Source organism: Lepidochelys kempii, chromosome 6 (genome assembly GCF_965140285.1).
Source record: "Lepidochelys kempii isolate rLepKem1 chromosome 6, rLepKem1.hap1, whole genome shotgun sequence".
In the NCBI taxonomy this organism is placed as follows: domain Eukaryota; kingdom Metazoa; phylum Chordata; order Testudines; family Cheloniidae; genus Lepidochelys; species Lepidochelys kempii.
In genome coordinates this window covers 5,636,152-5,657,444 of record NC_136385.1, presented here as the reverse complement: position 1 = coordinate 5,657,444, position 21,293 = coordinate 5,636,152, and the positions used below count along the sequence as shown (strand labels likewise).

The 21,293-nt window shown below is 47.8% G+C and overlaps 1 protein-coding gene and 1 long non-coding RNA gene across 3 annotated transcripts; one reads left to right on the top strand and one right to left on the bottom strand.

Moving 5' to 3' along the window:
• Nucleotides 1-4,282: 4,282 nt before the first annotated feature.
• LOC140912363 (E3 ubiquitin-protein ligase DDB_G0292642) lies at nucleotides 4,283-15,621 on the bottom strand. 2 transcript variants are annotated; one of them, XM_073346630.1, is made up of 4 exons: nucleotides 15,401-15,621; nucleotides 11,463-11,557; nucleotides 7,864-8,031; nucleotides 4,283-6,822 (listed from the first exon to the last, which is right to left on the bottom strand). In XM_073346630.1, exons 1-4 carry the CDS (start codon nucleotides 15,468-15,470, stop codon nucleotides 6,367-6,369), a joined length of 789 nt encoding a protein of 262 aa, XP_073202731.1. In that variant the 5' UTR covers nucleotides 15,471-15,621; the 3' UTR covers nucleotides 4,283-6,366. The 2 variants fall into 2 exon arrangements, with proteins under 2 accessions (XP_073202731.1, XP_073202733.1); XM_073346632.2 differs by lacking the exon at nucleotides 11,463-11,557.
• On the top strand, nucleotides 7,976-15,506 carry LOC140912364 (uncharacterized). The gene is made up of 3 exons (XR_012159279.2): nucleotides 7,976-8,114; nucleotides 15,068-15,188; nucleotides 15,294-15,506. It is a non-coding gene; the product is annotated as an uncharacterized LOC140912364 (long non-coding RNA).
• Nucleotides 15,622-21,293: the final 5,672 nt, after the last annotated feature.

The following is a 21,293-nucleotide window of genomic DNA, read 5'->3' as shown; positions in this document are numbered from 1 at the left end:
GCATAGGTCATTGATCCTCTGGAGTTCCATCTGTTTTTCTCAGGAAGCTCCATGGTGTCTGTTTCTGTCTCAGGCCTTTTCCCCGAAGCGGGGGGGAAGCCTGGTTCTCCATTCCTCTCTGGAGTCTCCCAGGCTAGCAGCATAAATTATAAAATGTTCATGTCCGTTGTCCTAACCTGGTCTTCTTAAGCCCGGGCAATTCTTTTATTATCTAAAAAAAATGTCCTCTTTAAAAGTCTGTATCCAAAAATGGAAGAGATTCTCTGTTCAGGCCAAAGAAAAGGGCCTAATGCCTGATTCCTCATCCGTTGTATCCATATTAGACAATCTGAGGCATTTAAAAGTCTAGATCTGTCTCATGTCCACCTGGCTGGTACAGCAGCTCAGCATAGACCTGAACAGGGAGCTCGCATGTCCTCTCACGGCGGTATCTCAACGTTTCAGAAGTGCCTCCCCATTTCCTGTCTTGCACCGAGAGCACGGATACATTTTGGGTTGTATTATTGAGTGTGTTGTGTGTAAGAGACAGGAGCAGGGTGATGAGCTAGGTGTGGTGTGAAAAGTGGCAGGGGGGAGAGAGATGAATGCTGGGGATTTGGTTGGAGGGGCAGGATGAAATGTTGGAGGTGGAGAAAGTAAAATGGTTTTGTGGGTCAGAGACAAGGGGGTGGGAAGAGAGGCTGGAGGGAGCTGGCAAGAGCAAGAGGTAGAGAGAGGCAGTAGTTGGGGCACAGATGGCTAAGAGAACAAAGACCGACGTAGAGGGAGGTGAGCAGGGAAAGAGGTGCAGAGGGGGTAGAGGACCCATGCCCTTTGTACATAATCAATCTATTTTCAGCTCTCACTACAGTCAGTTCTGGCCTCCCCCCTTCCACACTTAATCACTTTCCCTACCTTGGCCCATTTCCCCCTCAGTCCAGTCAGCTTTTGTACCTCCAAGCCTCCTGCCCATGCAGCTCTTGCTCTCCCTCTGTCGCACCCCGGCACACCTCACACACCTGTACGTGCATTTTAGGCAGACTGGTTTTTGCTCTGTTCAGTTTGGCAGGTTTGCTGTAGTGAGGATGTGAGGTAAACACTGTGCAAACGTGGCAAACTTTGGGTTGTACACATCCCTAAAGCTCAGTGGCACTGAAACACCCAGACCTTCACACCCCTCTTCAGTTTTTACAGCATTTGGGAAATGAAGATTAGCACAGGTGCTGAGTTTTACTTTTGCTGCTGGGTGCTTTCCGCCTTCTGGTTTCACAGTGCACCGTGTACATGCTCCTGCCACATCCTGGTGACTTGTGGGTGCTGAGCACCCCCTATTTATTTTTGGGGGGTGCTTGAGCCCCAGAGCACCCATTGAGTCTGCACCTATGAACACAGGTGTGTCGTAAATATAAAGGGAAGGGTAAACACCTTTAAAATCCCTCCTGGCCAGAGGAAAAACACTTTCACCTATAAAGGGTTAAGAAGCTACGATAACCTTCCTGGCACCTGACCAAAATGACCAATGAGGAGAGAAGACACTTTCAAAGCTGCTGGGAGGGAGAAACAAAGGCTCTCTCTGTCTGTGTGATGCTTTTGCCGGGAACAGAAAAGGAATGGAGTCTTAGAACTTAGTAAGTAATCTAGCTAGATATGCATTGGATTCTGTTTGTTTAAATGGCTAAGGAAATAAGCTGTGCTGAATGGAATGGATATTCCCATTTTTGTGTCTTTTTGTAACTTAAGGTTTTGCCTAGAGAGATTCTCTATGTTTTGAATCTAATTACCCTGTAGGGTATGACCATCCTGATTTCACAGAGGTGATTCTTTTACTTTTTCTTCTATTAAAATTCTTCTTTTAAGAACCTGAATGCTTTTTCATTGTTCTTAAGTTCTAAGGGTTTGGGTCTGTGTTCACCTATGCAAATTGGTGAGGATTTTTATCAAACCTTCCCCAGGAAAGGGGGTGTAGGGTTTGGGGAGGATTTTTTGGGGAAAGACGTTTCCAGACAGGCTCTTTCCCAGTTTTATATCTGTTAGACCCTTGGTGGTGGCAGCAATAAAGTCCAAGAGGAAAAGGAAAATAGTTTGTACCTTGGGAAAGTTTTAACCTAAGCTGGTAAAAGTAAGCTTAGGAGGTTTTCATGCAGGTCCACACATCTGTACCCTAGAGTTCAGAGTGGGGAAGGAACCTTGACAAGGTGCCATCAGTGAGCAGTGTTGGAGTTATGCCTCTGTGTGTGCACGCTAGCCCAGCGAGACGATGGGACCACAGAATGTCCGCCTGTGGGGACTCCACACCGACTGCTAGTGAGTGTGCACACCTCTGAGAGCAGGCATCCTCACAGGGCTATGGTTATGGCTCTTAAAAGGGAGTGATGATCAGTGGATCCTAATCTCGCCAAAGTGCTGGCTCCTCTATAGCCTGGTATTGTCCCCTGCCCTCAGATAGTGCCCCTGTCCCAACTGTAGACTCATCTGTGGTCCATTAGCAGCAAGTTCTGTAGAAACTGATATTTACACCTCTGAGCAAGCCTGAGAAAGGCACAGTTGGGATCTCTGCTGATTTACCAAGAAATGGGACGGGAGGCTGGCAGCGACTAGAGTTAGGGGCAGAGATGGGGAGTGGTTGGGCAACGAGACTTGGTCTGGGAGCCAGGGAGGGAAGTGGTGGTGAGGGGATTGGGCAGGGGGGAAAGAACTGGAGGAGGTAGGGTGACCAGAAAGCAAGTGTGTGTGAAAAATCAGCACACTTTTTGGGAGGGTGGGGGGTACAGTTGCCTATATAAGACAAAGCCCCTAATATTGGGATGGTCCCGATAAAATTGGGACATCTGGCAGTGTTCCCTCTAAGTTTTTACATCCATGTGTGGAATGAATTTTCTTATGTGCACAATATGGAGGCGATGTGTGATTCATCACCTTCATATCAGTGCCCATAACAAAATTCATTTGGTGGGGGTGGGGGCGAAGGGTTCAGAGTGTGGGAGGGGGCTCAGGGATGAGGCAGAGGGTTGAGGTGCAGGGGATGAGGGGTCTGGCTGGGGATGCAGACTCTGGGGTGGGGCTGGGGATGAGGAGTTTGGGGTGTGGGAGGGGGCTCAGGGCCGAGACAAAGGGTCAGGGTGCGGGGGATCAGGGGTTTGGGGTGCAGGCTGTCCCAGGGCTGCGGTGGGAAGAGAGGACTCCCTCCACCCCTCTCTTGCTGCAGCAGCTCGGGGCCAGGTCAGAGGTGCATCTCCCCGGTCACATCAGCAATGGCGGGGCTGGGCTGGGCTGAGGGTGGGGCTCCTGTCCCTGTCAGCTACAGCGGGCCTGGGCTGAGCCGAGGGAGGGGCTCCTCTCCTTGGCAGCTCCGGTGGGGCCAGGCTGGGTCGGAGGAGTGGTGCCTCTCCCCCCAGCCTGCGTGGCCCTTGAGAGCCTGCTCCGTGACTGCACAGCTTACAGGGGACATAGACACCTGGTGACCCTACCAGGAGGGGAGGCAGATCGGACAAGGAGCTGAGATAGGCGGGGAGAACTGGAAATGGCTGGGCTAAGACTGGGACAAGGAGCTGGGGAGTGGGAGTGGGGACTGGGAATGGCAAGGTGGGGAGACTGGGACTGGGGTGAGGAATCTGGAGGATTGAGACTGGGATCAGAAACTCAGGAGTGGAAACTGGAGCTGGCTAAATGAGGAGACTGAGAGGGGACGAGGAGCCGCGGGTGTAGTGGAGACTAGGACTGGGACAGGGCAGAAGGGGTCAGGCTTCGGGGGCATGGGTCAAAGAGTCTACGTTCACTACAGCAGTGGTTCTCAACAAGGGGCACGTGTAGCCCTGGCGATACTCAGAGGTCTTCCGGGGGTACCTCCACTCACCTGGATATTTGCCTTGTTTTCCAACAGGCTCCATAAAAAGCACGAGCGCAGTCAGGACAAGCTAAAATTTCATACAGACAACGACTTGTTTACACTGCTCTATATGCTACACGCGGAAATGTAAGTACAATAGTTATATTCCTGTTGATTTATTTCATAATTATCTGGTAAAACTGAGAAAGTAGCAATTTGTCAATAACAGTGTGGCTGGGACACTTCTGTATTTTTGTGTCTGAATTTATAAACCGGCTGAGATTCACACATTTCTCTAAAAACCTGTTAAGTCTACAAGAAAATTATATAACCACTTTGAATCAAGTTTATTTTTTTCTTGGGAAATGGCACAATTTGTGGGCGGAAAAAGAGAGAGAAAAATCATTATGTGACACTACTGTATTACTTAAAACAAAACCGATTTAAAAAAGGTAAGAATGCTAAATGACAACAATGTTGTGCTGAAACACGTTTATTATACTGTATCTGATATATATTTGAGCAATATAAGATATACGATGTCTTAAAAGCAAAGAAATGAAGAATTAAAGTATTTGTAAATAAGAGGAAGCATGAGCTTACGTCCTTTGCTGAATGGGGAGCTAAACAAATTGGATGGAGTGAACAGAGCATTACACTGTAAGAGTTAGTGGCAACTTAATATTGGCTATAAACAATACAATCCATATGCCCCTAGAAGCTCTAAAATTGTTTGAAAACTATCCATCAAAATTGACTGTATATTTGATTGGTCATTGATTTGTGCTCTCTGCACAAGCAAAGCATCACCCCACTCTCTTTTGTTTTTGTCCTTGAAAGACTTTGCCGGCTCTCGGACTATGGGAATAAATCCTGTTCGTCCTTTTGACTGTAGACTACAGCGGTAGAGAATCATTTCTAATTTTCAAATAATGAGAGTTCCGTTAATATTTTACTAGACCTGAACTTAGAATCCCCGTGTGGCATGAATCATTGTCTAAATCCAATCTCTCTGCGTGTAGATAGCTTTTATCTCCTATGTTCCTAAGTGCTGTACATGGACCAAAAGCAATGGTGAGCAGGTGTGGAGTTATCTAGGAATGGTCAAAAATTCTCAGTCAAAACTGTTTTTGACAGAAAATTGGGTTTTCAACTAACCCGGGTTTTCCATGGAATGTGTCTGCTTTCTGTGGAAAATTACAAACTTATTCACTGAAAACCAAAAAATTCTCAGCCCAAACCTCAAAAGTTTAATTTTTCAGTTTTTCACAAAATGAAATGTTTAGCAGAAAACACTGACAAAAATGAAATTTTTTGTGATGGTGAAATTTTGCACAGGAAGAAAAAAATCCGACCAGTTCTAGTCGTATCCTCTTGCCTCACACAATTTCAAGCATACTATGAGCAGATAGCTTTCTGCTAGTAGATGGGCACAAACATTACATTTCACCAAAACTTCCTAGAAGTGTCATTTTAAAATCTCAAAGATCTAATTCAATTTATTCAACATTTTCAGAACAGGAGTCAATTAATTTGTCAATGAGCTTTAATGCTAAACCTCTGAGAGCAAGAAAGTTTTTTTGGAGTTTCAAAGCAAATCAAAATCCGTCTTGCAGTGAAATGCTAACTACAGTCTTAACTATGAAGAGTCTACTGTAATGTGACAGTAGTGGATATCTAAGAACCACATTCTTCTAACATTGAACAGAGAATTTTGCTGTACGGGAATAAAGAAGACCCATAAGTTTACTTCCACAGTGAGGCCAGCATAACACATTGTACATAGACCAATTTATTCACAGCTTCACAATGGGTTATATTTAGAAATTTGGTATGTTTGGTTGTCTTAACCAGCCCCCGCTATTCCCAATGAATGGCAAACCTGAACTTTCTTACCCATGAAAAGAGTAAGATTGGTTAATACTGGGTTCAAGAGGGACTCCCCAGGTTGTGCGTGTTAGATTGCAGTACTGTGTGTGAAAAGCTGGACATGTTTCACAAGCCCCTATCCCTGTGGGGAAGGTTGGAGGACTGCACAGAAAGAGTGGTTTTTCATTCAGTTAGACAAAATACTTTAAAAGCCAAGATCGAACCTCTTTATCCTAAGCCTATGAAAACAAAAACATTTGTATTTGGTTTTGTTCAAGTTTGGTTCAGTCTTAGCCACCTTGTAGAGAGGGGAAATATAATTATGATTATGAATTTATGAACCAGCAAAATCTAAGTATCTGTTAATTACATGGGTTCTCCAGTATCATAAACAAGCTACAAAAATGGCATATAAATTTTAGATTACAAGCATTTTTCTTTTTTCACATATGGCTTAAATATCAGGTGTAGCAGACCTATAATATCCCCCCCCAACACACACTATCCTTCCTGGAAAAAATGTCATTGGAGGGGATGGGCTTGTCCTGACTCTCGATCAATCTCTTATCTGTCCATCAAGCTTAATTTGACAGGAGGGATAACGTAGCATTCGGGAGTACTGCGTGGAGCTGGGTACTGACCCTGGGGCATTTTCCCAATCTCCCTGGCCTGTGTGGCTGGAACAATTTTGCTTATTTCTGAGCCCATACCGGAATTTGTGTTTGTTTTGGAGCTAGTGGCTTTGCACAGTATTTAAAATAGGCACCACCTTTGCTGGCTTGGCAGTTACGAGCAATTTCAAGGCAAGCGAAACAAAATTCAACTTGACATTGTGGACATACAATATATTTGCACTTTTCCATGTGCTCAATGAGTCGCCCACAGGTGGGACAAGCACGGATGGAGGGACAGTTTTTTATTTCACTTCCTGGAAGATCCTTCAGCTTGCAGTTTGCTAAGACTTCCAGGGACTGGTTCTTGCATCCCTCATTTTCACACCTCTCAGAGGGTGCTCCAGCACCTTTCCAGGGCTTCAGGCACTGCCAGCAGAACTCAAAGACTTCCCCCTTCAGAGAATGGCAGAGGATACAGACCACCCTCAGGTTTTTCAGATCACGGCGTTCCACAAAGCTTTTGCAGTTGGGACACTTAGAGAAAAAACAAATTTCAGACGTGAGTGAGAATGTTACTCCATCCTTTTTAAAAAGAAAGTGACACAAAATGGTATTTACATCACTTCTGGAGTTCCTTTGCATTTTACAGATCACCTGTAAAGATGAGTGTGTGCCCTTTTGACTTCTTCCGAGGGCCACATCAGGGTGCAAAACTGTATGGAGGGCCGGGTAGGGAAGGTTGTGCCTTCCAAAACAGCCTGGCTCCTGCCCCCTATCTTCCCCCTCCCACTTCCTGCCCCCTGACTGCACCCCTCAGAACTCCCGACCCATCCAACCCCCCCCCCCACTCCTTCTCCCCTGACTGCCCCCTCCTGGGACCCCATGCCCCAAACCGCCCCCCGGGACCCTACCCCCTATTCTACCCCCCCTACTCCCTGTCCCCTGACTGCCCCCCCAGATCCCTATCCACACCCCTGTCCCCTGACTGCTCCCCCCAGACCTCCTGCCCCTTATCCAACCCCCCCCGCTCCCCACTCCCTTACCATGCAACTCAGAGCAGCAGGAGCTCACAGCCACAACGCCCAGCCAGAGCCAGCCACACTGCTGGAGTAGCTGCAGGGGAGGAGGGAGAGCAGGGGAGGGTCTGGGCAGGATGGTCCCATGGGCCGGATGTGGCCTGCAGGCCGTAGTTTGCCCACCACTGATTTATAATGAAGGTCTGAAAGGGTATTTTCTCTCCAAAAACACTTACTGTTTTTGATTATTTGCCACAGAAATATCAGGAACATCAAAACAGTGGAGGTGTACACACTGAAATGCTCCTCCTGCCGATGTAACTCCCCTGCTATGTTGACATAATAAAACCACCTCAACAAAAGGCATAGGGCTTATGTCGGTGCAGCTAGGGTGACACAGTGTCTGTGTAGACACTGCCTTCCTTACATCGGCCATTGGCTGTCATTCTTGGCAATTTCACAGTTCTGCTGGTCTCCGCTCCAAGCCGGACTGCCACCCAGGCTCCCAGCAAAGACAGAGGTGTGAAAGAGGAGAGAAGCAGTAGGGATCTGTACTCACCTCTTTGAAGTCATAGTAATATTTAGCTGCAAACTTTGCAAGTTTTTCTTCAAAGTTCTGTTGCTCTGTTTCAGTGAGTGAAGCATTCCGACGGACTTCCGGATAGGACCATTCCTTCCCACATTTCTCCCCATTAACATCAGCAGGGCAGTGAAACCTCAAGTGACCCTGTAGGCCAGAAAAGCAGAGAAGTCAAGGAGGCAAAGCTGTGAAATCTGAAACCTGTTCCATATTACAAGCCACCTATTAAGGTCAGTGTTCACTCCATCTTCATATAATTGCTTGTTTGTTTGCTTGTTCGGAACTTGGGTCTAGTTGTACTGATGAGATTCTGGTGGTGATGGAAGTGCTAAATATGGCCAGAAAACATGATGCTTTCTCTGATTTCTGAAGCAGCTTAACTCTTCATTTTTCTCACTTTGTTGAAGCATTGTGTGTATATATAGTCATAACCAACCTTCACTTCCCACTAAATTTTTTTTAAATAACTTGCTAATCTGAGGTTTATGAATGTATCACTGAGTCATCACCAAGTGAAATATTTATAAACGTATTTAAAGGAGTAATATTGGTGAAATATTTCCTGAAGCAAAAAAACAAAGTCCTGGGGAAAAGCTCATATTTAAATGGGGGGGAATCAGTGATTTGAAGAAAAATTGCTTTGATGACTCTGATTGTGGTCTCCATTCTGGCCGTGTGCGCTGTTTTGTGGGGCTACTTATAAAATTACTCTTCTTTCTTTTAGTATTTAACATTTCTTTCCCTATTTTGTCTATCTCTTGTTTTATGTTCTCATCTGTTCTGTATGTGCACAGCTTGGAAAACTGCAAAGAGCAATTCCAGCCGCAGTTGGCTGTTTAATCCACCTTATGCTCTCCTTGGTGTTGAGGAATTTCAGGTTATCATCCACTCAGCCTGCCTTCTTTCTTAAACTTAAGACTAGCTCACTGAACCAGCATTCACGGCACCAAAAGACTGAGATTTAGGAAGCAGGACTCATGAAGAACGTGGTAGTCCTCATGCAATTTGAGAATGTGCTTTTATGTTGATTTCGGGATAGCTGCTCTGGGCCCCTTCAACAACACACTGATTTATGTTAGGATCATCTGAAAGTGCTCAACACGGTTTGATAGCATGATCTGAATTTTTGTTCTTTTCCGCATCCCTTTTTGCAATGGATCATAACTTTTGTGGGCCATTCATCCACTTCTTGTTACGCATTCCCCTGGCTGGGGAAGCCCATCCTGACTCTGAAGGAGGACTACATCAAGTCTGTAGGATAATGCATTGGCTGAAACTGTGGTGTGTATTTGGGCTATAGAAAACTAAATGTGGCAAGGTGCTCAAGTTTTATTTTATCTCTGAGTGTACTTAGCTCTGTATAGGTCTCCAGTAACAGGACTTTTTGGTTCCTCAAGAGACTGGAGTCAAGGATTTTGACTTCTCTGCTAGGTACGGTACTTCCTTGCATGGGTCATTCATGCCCATTAAATCTAGGTATGTCTCTAAAATTCTTATGCTCACCCTGGGTTATTGTTTGCACACTTTCTGGGTCCGCTTTGACCCCTGTCTCATCAATAATTTGGTCTAAAAACTTCATTCTGTCCCTTGAGAATTCAAACTTATCCATTTTATCCACAGTGTCATCCGCAGATGACACTAAGCTAGGGGGAGTGGTAGATACGCTGGAGGGTAGGGATAGGGTCCAGAGTGACCTAGACAAATTGGAGGATTGGGCCAAAAGAAATCTGATGAGGTTCAACAAGGAAAAGTGCAGAGTCCTGCACTTAGGACGGAAGACTCCCATGCACCGCTACAGACTGGGGACTGACTGGCTAAGCAGCAGTTCTGCAGAAAAGGACCTGGGGATTACAGTGGATGAGAAGCTGGATATGAGTCAGCAGTGTGCCCTTGTTTCCAAGAAGGCTAACGGCATATTGGGTTGCATTAGTAGGAGCATTGCCAGCAGATCAAGGGAAGTAATTATTCCCCTCTATTCTGTATTGTGTCCAGTTTTGGGCCCCCCAATACAGAAAGGATGTGGACAAATTGTAGAGTCCAGCGGAGGGCAATGAAAATCATTAGGGGGCTGGGGCACATGACTTACGAGGAGAGACAGAGGGAACTGGGCTTATTTAGTCTTCAGAAGAGAAGAGTGAAGGGGGATTTGACAGCAGCCGTCAACTACCTGAAAGGGGGTTCCAAAGGGGATGGAGCTCGGCTGTTCTCAGTGGTGGCAGATGACAGAACAAGGAGTAATGATCTCAAGTTGCCATGGGGGAGGTCTAGGTTGGATATTAGGAAACACTATTTCACTAGGAGGGTGGTGAAGGACTGGAATGGATTCCCTAGGGAGGTGGGGGAATATCCTTCCTTAGAGGTTTTTAAGGCCCGGCTTGACAAAGTCCTGGCTGGAATAATTTAGTTGGTGTTGGTGCTGCTTTGAGCAGGGGGTTGGACTAGATGACCTCCTGAGGTCCCTTCCAACCCTAATATCTTCTAGGATTCTATGATTTGGCAGAAGTCATAATTCCTGGAAAGGTTCATCTTCCTTTGAAAGTGTTCAAAGGCAGATGATATGCCGAATGGATGTTGACTAAAACAAAAATTTCCAAATGGTGTAATAGAAGTAATCAGTAGTGCAGATTCTATGACTACTCAAAAGAAACGCAACTAGGCATGGCATTTTGAGAGGACTTTTGTATCTCCAAGTTCATAGAATCATAGAACCATAAGGTTAGAAGGGACTGCAGGGATCATCTAGTCTAACCCCCTGCCAAGATGCAGGATTGCAAGTTGTTCTAATGTATGTTCTACACATTGAGGTACATGTCTCTTCCCTCAGAGATTCTCATTAAGCTTAAAAAATTGTACATGGATCTGAATCTTTGGGTTTTGGGCCTGTCACTAGCACACCATTCTGCTGGAATATCTACTTGGGAAGTTACATGCATCGTCTCCATTTGACGGAGTTCCTCTTTTACCTGGCTGTCAGTGGGAGGGAGACTTCTAGGTGCTGGCCGGGAGTGGGAATTGAAACCAAGTGGGGTGGCAGGTGGAGCTGCCTGTTGCCGGCTCTAAGGAAGTCAGTGACTGCTGTGTCAGGGCTCTGGCTGTGTTCAGTGTTTTGTATATAATGTGGTCTCACCTCATTGCTTTGTGTACCCCTGACATTACAATATCATTACAACCCAAAGTACCAACCCAACCCAGGAATTGCTGGATCTCTTGTCACATTTCCAGCACAATTTTGCAGACTCAAAAGGTTCAAAGAACTCGAAGGCTTTAAAAATAGCATCTGGACTTCAGTTGTTTATTTGAAATGGACCCTTTGAATGTTCTGAGGTTCTCTTGTCACTGGAAAGAATGATCTCTTTGCATTACAGGTAGTTACTTATTTCTCCTGGGTGGGGAGGAAAGTGGGGGATGGGAGGGGAAATAACAGTAAATGGTCTTAGCATGCCCCACATTACTAGCTGAAGACAGTTTTCCCACTTGACAGAACATTTCAATATATCAAGGGAGATATCTCTGGAAGAAATCAAGTACATTAAAAACACGTAGTATGGCTTTTCTGACTGCCTTCGGTGTTCTCTTACCTGGTCTAACAGACTTCGGCACCAACCTGTTAAGGAACCAGGATCCGCAGCATGTCCGCAAGACATTTCCACCCTCATTACATCATCATCGTCACCTGACAAGCCAGGAGACACTAGCTGAATTAACATAAAAATCCTCTCAAAACTGAGCGTGTTTATCAAGTCTGGAAGATTCTGCACACAGTACAGAAGCAGCTGGCAGAAGATGTGTCTAGGGTGCACATATTTACAAAAGTTCCTCAGGGAATCCTACAATCTCAGGGTGGGAAGGGACCTCTGGAGGTCACCTAGTCCAACCCCCTGCTCAAAGCAGGACCAAGCCCCAATTTTTGCCCAGGATCCCTAAGTGGCTCCCTCAAGGATTGAACTCACAAGGCTGGGTTTAGCAGGCCAATGCTCAAACCACTGAGCTATCCCCCCTGCCCCCAAAGTCTCACTGACTTTCAGTGGGACATGTGGGACTTGCACTTTTAAAACCCTGAGGTGCTTTTGAAAACCTGGTGTTACTGCTTTCCTTATTTGATGTAGACCATTCTTTTTACCCTTTGGGGAAAGGGGTCTTCTGTCTCCTTCCCCAAGACCTGAGGACCTCCATCTTTCCTGCTTAGAAAGGATGTTGTGAAAGCAAAAGATTGGGAGTCAGGAGATCTGAGTTCTAGTCCCACTCAGTGGCGGATGCAGAGTTAGTGGGGCCCTGTGCTTGGCTTCATTTTTGGGACCCAGCCAAGGAAAAGAACATTCTCTCTTATCTGCCCCCGTTTTTCATTCTTTTTTTCTTCATCCTCCTCCTATAAGTCACAGGAAGTAAATGAAAATAAAGGGAGGTACCTTGATTGTTTTTGTAGTCAGACTTATTTTTCCACAGACCACTTGAAAATCGCTGAGGGTCTCGGCGGCCCACTTCACGATCTTTCCAAATACTGTTTGTACCGTAAGCTAACAATTGTAGAGCACTTTGGATAAAAGCGCTTTATTAAAAAAAATGTAAAAATATTTTGAGGTGCGGGGTCTGGCCAGGAGTTAGGGTGCAGAAGCGGGCTAGGGGTTGGGGTGCAGGGTCTGGCCAGGAGTTAGGGTATGGAAGGGGGCTCAGGGCTGGGACAAGGGATTGGGGGTGTGGAGATCTTATCTGGGGCAGCTCCCATTTGGTGCGAGGGGTGCAGGTGTGAATGTGGGGGGGGGCACTCAGGGCAGGGGGCTGGGGGTGTGTAAGGGGGTGCAGGAGTCAGGGCTGGGGGTGCAGGATCTGGGAGGGAGTTAGGGTGCAGGGGGGGGCTCAAGGTTGGGACAAGAGGTTGGGGTGTGGAGCGCTTACCTGGGGCAGCTCCCATTTGGTGCGAGGGGTGCAGGTGTGAATGTGGGGGGGCACTCAGGGCAGGGGGCTGGGGGTGTGTAAGGGGGTGCAGGAGTCAGGGCTGGGGGTGCAGGATCTGGGAGGGAGTTAGGGTGCAGGAGGGGGCTCAAGGTTGGGACAAGAGGTTGGGGTGTGGAGCGCTTACCTGGGGCAGCTCCCATTTGGTGCAAGGGGTGCAGGTGGGAATGTGGGGGGGCACTCAGGGCAGGGGGCTGGGGGTGTGTAAGGGGGTGCAGGAGTCAGGGCTGGGGGTGCAGGATCTGGGAGGGAGTTAGGGTGCAGGAGGGGGCTCAAGGCTGGGACAAGAGGTTGGGGTGTGGAGCGCTTACCTGGGGCAGCTCTCATTTGGTGCAAGGGGTGCAGGTGGGAATGTGTGTGAGGGGGGTGCAGGAGTCAGGGCAGGGGCCTGAGGTTGTGGGGGTGCTCCCAGCCCCCTGCCCTGAGTGGCTCACGGCAGGGGTTGGGGGGTATGTTAAGGGGAGTGCAGGGGCCCTGCCTTTGCTCCACCCTGCCCCTATTCCACCCCCTTCCCCAGGGCCCCGCCCTCACCTCTTCCCCACTTCCTCCCCCGAGCGCGCTGTGGCCCCACCCTTCCCCCTCCCTCCTGGAGCGTCCAGAGCCGGCAAACAGCTGTTCGGCAATGGGGCAGCACTGGGAGGGAGGGAAGGAGGGGCGGGAACACAGCACTCTCAGGGGAGGAGGTGGGGAGGAGGCAGGGGAGGGGGAGCTTAGCTGCTGGTGAGGGCGGAGCCTCAGCAGGAGCCCCAGGAGCTGGCAGGACCAAGCTTCTGCCCCCGCAGCTGTCCGGCCCTGGGGCTCCCTGTCGTTGGGGACGGGGGCATGCCAGGGCACCCTGCTGTGCTTTGCTGTAAATCCGCCTCTGGTTCCACTACCGCAGACTTCCTGAGCCTTCTTCCTCATGGTCCTTTGGCTCCTTCAGGCCAGCTAGGCTGCCATAAAAATGCACAGAGCATGTACAGGACCCCCCTACAGAATATTGCCAGCTACAGGAAGAGGAAACGCTCCCGTTACTTGCAACAGCTCCACCCAAAAGAGATTGCATCACAAAACTAGCAATAATACAGCGTTTCTTCAGACTGACTGTCTCGCGCGCTAAGAAAAAGAACTTGTAAAGCTATTTTAACATTGCTATCTGATGTCTCCCCCATAATAGTCATAGTCTCCATCCCATTCCTTAGATATCCTGACATTTTCCTGGCTTTTTGACTACTGTACATGTTGAAAAGAGAATTGTTTCCTGGGTATCTGGCTGGTGAATCTTGCCCACATGCTCAGGGTTCAGCTGATCGCCATATTTGGGGTCGGGAAGGAATTTTCCTCCAGGGCAGATTGGAAGAGGCCCTGGAGGTTTTTCGCCTTCCTCTGTAGCATGGGGCACGGGTCACTTGCTGGAGGATTCTCTGCTCATTGAAGTCTTTAAACCACGATTTGAGGACTTCAATAGCTCAGACATAGGTGAGAGGTTTATCGCAGGAGTGGGTGGGTGAGATTCTGTGGCCTGCATTGTGCAGGAGGTCGGACTAGATGATCATAATGATCCCTTCTGACCTTAATATCTATGAATCTATGAACAGCGGTCTCCATTAAGCTGTCTGCAGCGATACTCAAGCCTATTTTACAAAATGCTCAGTACAAGCCAACCAGCAAATCTGGGGGGCACGTGACCCGGCATGCCCCCCACTGTCGCCTCTGTCTCTATGAAATTCACAAAGGGCTCTTTACATCTTTTGACCCAAATACTTTTATATTAGTTCAATTTAAAGTAATGATCATTTTCATACCCTCTTTCAACTTCTTAGCTGGGGCAGGATGTGTGTTCTGATCCACCAGCCTGGCCACGAATGGGCAGAGTCCCAGGCTCGTAAAAGGGGGCATATCCCCTCCCCCCCATCTATGGCTACACGCAGGGGCAGGCAACCTACGGCACGCGTGCCAAAGGCGGCACGCGAGCTGATTTTCAGTGGCACTCACACTGCCCGGGTCCCAGCCACCGGTCAGGGAGACGCTGCATTTTAATTGAATTTTAAATGAAGCTTCTTAAACATTTAAAAAACCTTATTTACTTTACATACAACAATAGTTTCGTTCCAAAACCTTAAATTAGAGTGAATAAATGAAGACTCGGCACACCACTGCTGAAAGGTTGCCAACCCCTGCCAGCATCGGCAGGCTCTAAAGGCTTCATCTGCTTTCCTAATGCCACCCCTCTCCCCATCATTCCTCTCTCCAGACACCCAAGAAAAGTGGGAGAAGAGTGGCCACGCATGCTGCATGCACCCAGCGGCTGCTTCTCCTAGTGAGCCCTGCGTGCTGAATAGGAAACTACAAGGAGCAAAGTCACGGAATAGCAGGTTTCAAACTAGGGTCATTTACATAACGATTTTAAATTTCTGCTTTGCTGTCATGCTTCAAAATGGCTTGAAAGTCTGGTTATACAAATTCCAATTCCATTTCAGAACGATGAGACAAGGCCCCTTCTCCACCCCTGCAGCGTGTTTGCCACAAACAAGGAAGGACCTAAGTGATCAGGCTGACAACAAATGAAAATGCTGCCCAGAAATACCTGTGATATCGTCCTTTCGACGAACAAACTTTGGTGTAGGCTCTTCATTTTCTTTTCTAAAAAATTCCATAGTCTTAGCTGGAGACACAAAGGGGACAGAAAAGACCCCTCCAAAAATTATCCCTCAGGGGAGAGAGCAAGTTTCTCTCTGTCCTGTACAATGGTACAGTGTGCTTTGAGAAAGCTAGCTAGAAGTGGTTTCACTTTGAGCTGGTTAACGACTCCTCCCTCTACCTCTCCAGCTGCATCATTCTACACTCATACTGCCCTGCCCTTTGTGAGGGAAAGAAGGGTGCTGCTCCTTTCATTTCCCTGTTTGTCTCTCTGTGAGGCCCAGAGTGGCAGTTCAAAAAAGTACAGTTTACATACAGGGGGAGCGACAGTTTTGCCACGGCAATCGTTACGTGAAAACCCTGATAGAAAGGGCTCAAATGATAGAAGTGTTACTGAGGATGCACATCTAACTCATAGACAGTGTTTTGTGTCTAAAATGACTTTTACTTTTCATATTTAGTGTGAATAACAGCAGCAGAAGAGCATGAGCAGAGAGAAGTAAAAGATTTCGATCCCATGTCTCCACAAAATGTTTTTTAAATTTTATTTTATGTTTATTTCTGGGGAGAGAATGTTCTTCTGGGCATCAGCAGATGTCCTGGTCCCTAATTTGACAGCAGGGCTGCCACCGAGCACTGTTCTTTACCACCCTCTGAGGCAGCTCCGGTTTTAAACGAATCCAGTTTATAAACTGCTTCTTACGGTATTGTTCCCCCAGCAGCCTGCAGAGTTATCCAAACCTAACTAGAGATATTTGGCAAAAACACACATCCTAGATTCCGCAACTCCTGAATCAGCAGTGCGACAAGTCCACAACTCTCAATATTAACCGGAGAAAGCTAAAACTACTGTAATAGCTTAACCCAGGGGGGTAATGTTTACAAAAGAACCCCCTTCTACAGGCCCCTTCCCCCAACTGTATCTATCACTGGTGGTGCTTTGTCCCACTCAAAGATACAAGGAAAGGCAGGTATAGTAAAAACAAACACGTATTTATTGAACAAACACAAGAAAAATAACTCGGTTGTTTGGCATAAAGCCAGGGACCCCAAAACAAGATAGGTAGGGAACAAGTAAATCAAATAACTCTGTACATAACCATGTCTTGCAGACACACAAACACTATGGACCACGGACAGGAACGACAAGGACCACCAGGAGACAGCAGTCAGGCTCCTTTCAGGACAGCACAGAGAATCAGGACCAATGCCACAACGAAGATAGGACCAGGATCAGGTAATAGGCAGGTCAGTCGGAATCCTTCTTTGGTCGTCCCACGGGTACCGATGATGCGCACAGGCAAACGGAACTGGGCTGCGACTCGGGCGGACAGCACTTGGCGCTGGGCGCACAGTCCTTTGGTAACCTCCCGTCGCCGGGCGGATTATTCCAAGTCATGTGACCATTTCCTGCTACAAGTTCCCGCCAAACTTCAGAAAGAGCGCCAACTGGGCGATGAAGAAAGGGGACTAGCATGGAGGGCAAACAACAACTCAGGCAAAACAAAATGGCGAAACCAGCCAAAACAGTGAAATTGGCTCTACTGAGAGAGAGGAAGTCCTCTGGCTGCAGTGGGTCTGCCATCTGACTGGGAAGTGGATCCCCTAACAGGTGTTCTTTATTGTAACAATATGCAGTTTAATTGGAAAGAAAATATCCTGATGCCTGACTGAAGTGTGTCGTGCTCCCTGCAGGAGTCTAACATCCACTTCCAACTGGGAGAATCAGGTACAGAAAAGGGCTCCTAGGATGATCTGAGGAATGGAAAACCTGTCTTATGAAAGGAGACTCAAGGAGCTTGGCTTGTTCAGCCTAACCAAAAGAAGGTTGAGGGGAGATATGATTGCTCTCTATAAATATATCAGAGGGATAAATACCGGAGAGGGAGAGGAATTATTTAAGCTCAGTACCAATGTGGACACAAGAACAAATGGATATAAACTGGTCATCGGGAAGTTTAGACTTGAAATTAGACAAAGGTTTCTAACCATCAGAGGAGTAAAGTTTTGGAATAGCCTTCCAAGGGAAGCAGTGGGGGCAAAAGATCTATCTGGCTTTAAGATTAAACTTGATAAGTTTATGGAGGAGATGGTATAATGGGATAACATGATTTTGGTAATTAATTGATCTGTAAATATTCATGATAAATAGGCCCAGTGGCCTGTGATGGGATGTTAGATGGGGTGGGATCTGAGTTACTACAGAGAATTCTTTCCTGGGTATCTGGCTGGTGAATCTTGCCCACATGCTCAGGGTTCAGCTGATCGCCATATTTGGGGTCGGGAAGGAATTTTTCTCCAGGGCAGATTGGAAGAGGCCCTGGAGGTTTTTCTCCTTCCTCTGTAGCATGGGGCACGGGTCACTTGCTGGAGGCTTCTCTGCACCTTGAAGTCTTTAAACCATGATTTGAGGACTTCAATAGCTCAAACATAGGTGAGAGGTTTATCGCAGGAGTGGGTGGGTGAGATTCTGTGGCCTGCATTGTGCAGGAGGTCAGACTATATGATCATAATGGTCCCTTCTGACCTTAATATCGATGAATCTCTGAATCACTGTCCTTTTGCAAGGTGCCTGTTGCTGAGTTATTGTCCATCTACCTTGGGGGAAAATCTATTTTACTGGAACCTGTTTTAAATCTAGTTCCCCACTGAATTCCCTCCCTGCTGAGCAGCAGCAGCAGCTCTGTGCCACTGAAGAGGCCTGCTAGCCAGTCAAGGAGAGAAGCACAAGGTAGGATTTTATCAAGGGCAGTGCATGAACTGTTGGCTGAGGGAGGCTAGCTTCCAGCCCCGCCCCTTCTATCCAAGGTCCCACCCCTTCTTCACCCTGCCAGAGCCCGGAGCCCCCCCACCCTGGCTACTGGCCTCAAGCCCCACCCCAGGCTAGCCCCCCAACCCCAAAGAAGCACCAGAAGAATAGACAGTGTGTGGCCACAGATCTCCCTAGCTCCAGAGCACCGGGAAGGCGGGCAGCGCACAGCCCCAGCACCTCCGAGCCCTGGAGCACAGGGAGGGCGGGCGGGGGGCACCACCGCAGTCTCCCGAGCCCTGGCTGGAACACAGGGGGACTTGAGGAGCCGCACGCATGCTGGAGGGGAGCTGACTGGGCACGTCGGAGCATGGGCGGGGCCATGCCTGGCTGTTTGGGGAGGCACAACTTTCCCCAGCCTATGGGACCCACCGCCCATGGATTTCATTATTTCCATGAATCAAGGTTGCAGACAAAGCCAGACAAAATCTGTGCTTAAGAATAACTTAATGGAGGGCTGCATGGCCCAGAGGAGATATGAAGAAGGGATACAGAATCTTCCCTTTCAGGTCACCAAGTCAGCTCTGACCCAGGTGAGTAGCTCCCAAAAGCCATGATGCTTGCTGGATGTATTGTCTGAAATGAGTTGATGGTCACAGTCCCGTTCCCAGTGGATAGGTACATATCTGTCTGAGCAGCAAGGCCAGAAAGTAAATGGAGGCTGAACCACCAGTCCACAGACTCCTGCCAGGCAGGGTGAGGAACAGAAAGAGAGCAAGTTGATGCAGCAGCTGTTCATGTTATAATATGAACAGAGTAGCTGCAGTGATACTGTAGGATTGTCAGGAGTCAGAACCCCAAAACTATAGGCTTCTGTCGGCTTAAAGTAAAACTATTTTTCAGTACAAACCACTCCATAGGCAAAAGGTGAGACACTATCTCCTCAACAATCCTTAAAGGAGAAGGTAAGTTTTGTTCCTAGCAGCCAGAATGCAAAGGTATCGTCTTCAAGTTTTGTCAAACCTCTTTCCACGGGGCCTCTTTTATGAAGAGTCTAGAACTTCCCCTCAGGGTTTCTGAGCAGGGTAACCCCAGCTGGGGAAGTTTGGCCTAAAAAATAAAATTGCTTTCAAGGCAAAATAGCTTGAAGACTTTTCTCTGCATCTTCATTCAGGATCTTCTTCTTAGACTCCCTCTGCCCCCGTGTCACCTCCCCAGAATCTCCTTTAGCTGAGCTTTAAGGACGTAAAACAGACTTTGTGGATGAGAAGTTCAAAATGTTAATGAAGCATTCAAAACACTAGAAGAACCAGCCCTGGCTTTTCTGACTCATGCATGACGGGTCTCCTTGCCCTGCCTCATTCCTTGCACATATGAACACATAATACACCTTTACACCGGTCCAATCATAGCGAAAGTGAGAGCTCAAGGAGCAGCCACATATAAGCACGGTCAGCGAAATAAAGGATTCAGTTGTAAGAACGTTGCATCTATTTCTTCAGGGTTAACAGGATGCTGGAAAGTGTGTGTGTGTGAGAGGGAGGAAGGGAGGGAGGGAGGGAGGGAGGAAGTTCTTTCAGAATAGATAATGGGTCACCTGGGAAATGTATCTTGTATTTAAGGTAAGAGCATTATTAAATGGATCAAGTAGCAAGTTTATTTTAGGCTAGTTTATTTTAGGCTTTGTCTACACTACACAGCTTTTAGCGACACAAAAGTCGAGCAGTGTAAACACTGTTTGTCGGCACTTTTGCCAACACAGTACTTCCACCCCCTATGAGCGGGGTTTCCATTGTCTATTCTTGTCATCCCTGCCAACAACGTGCCATTGCTGTGGCAAAACTTTTGTCTTTCCAGAGGCAGGGGTGGGATAAGCACCTGTGAATGACAAAAGTTTTGTCGCTCAATTGGCAGTGTAGACAAAGCCTTAATTAAAAAGGAGGAATCAGACTTCTTTTCATTCAGCTGTCTGTGGGCCTAATGAAGGGACACTATTAACTATTCTCTGGTTAATGTGCGGTATGTTGAAATGTGCCACAATTTAAGATACTGGAGGCTTCCAGATGATGCACTAAACATATAGAGAGATATGAAGGAAGGCACAAATGTGTGAGTCAGTTAGTATTGCCAACATAAATAATAGCAGTAATCATGTATTGTTTGTACGGTCCCAAAAGTGTCAAGATGCTTGTATAAACTGAACCTTTTATTGGGGGTTAGTAAGCTAATTAGGATAAAATAAGAACCGCCTTATCTCTGTGTTATTTTATTAATTTTTTAATAAGGGTGTAGTGGGGCAGTTGCCCCACACCGGGAAGAGGAGGGGTTAAAGCAGGCCAGAGGGAGTCTGTGCAGAACCCTCCAATCAGAGAAGGGCTCATTAAGTGAGCCAGTTGGGAGGTGGCTTGTTGCAGCAGCCAATCAGGGCCAGCAGCAGACATATATAAAGGGCTGCTCCACAAAGCAGAGGGCAGTCTCTCCCTGGAGTGCTAAGGAGAAGGACTGGCTGCATAGGAGGGCAAGGGCAAGGGCAAGGGCAAGGGCAGGGGCAGGGGCAGGGGCAGGGGCAGAGGGAGCTTCTGGTTGACTGCTGCCAGACTGAGGCCCTGGAAGAAGGGCAGATAAGGTGCTAGGGCTATGGAGGAAGTGGCCCAGGGAAAAGAGGCAGCAGAGGAGTTGGAGGAGGGGGAGTGAGTGGCTTCTGGCTATAGGGTCCTTGGGTCAGAACCCAGAGTAGCGGGCAGGCCTGGATCTCCCCCCCCCCTTTTGCCCCCACTTGCCCTGAGGGAAGTTGTCAACACAAACTGTAGTTTGCCCCTGGAGCAAGGGACTAGACCTGAGACTGCAGGAGGCCACTGAGGTGAGTGGCTATACTATAGACTGCCAGTTCCCCTGAAACAAGGGAGACAGCAGAGCGGGGCACGCCAGAGGGCCGTGCCAAGAAGAGGAAACCATGGCCCGGGGAGCAACACGGGTCACAGAGTGGTGGGGACAGCAAAACAGGAGTAGCGGCGGGCGAGACACCACTGGAGGAGGGAGCCCTGGGGAAGGACTTGAGCTAATTCCCAGAATGACCAGCAGGAGGTGCCGC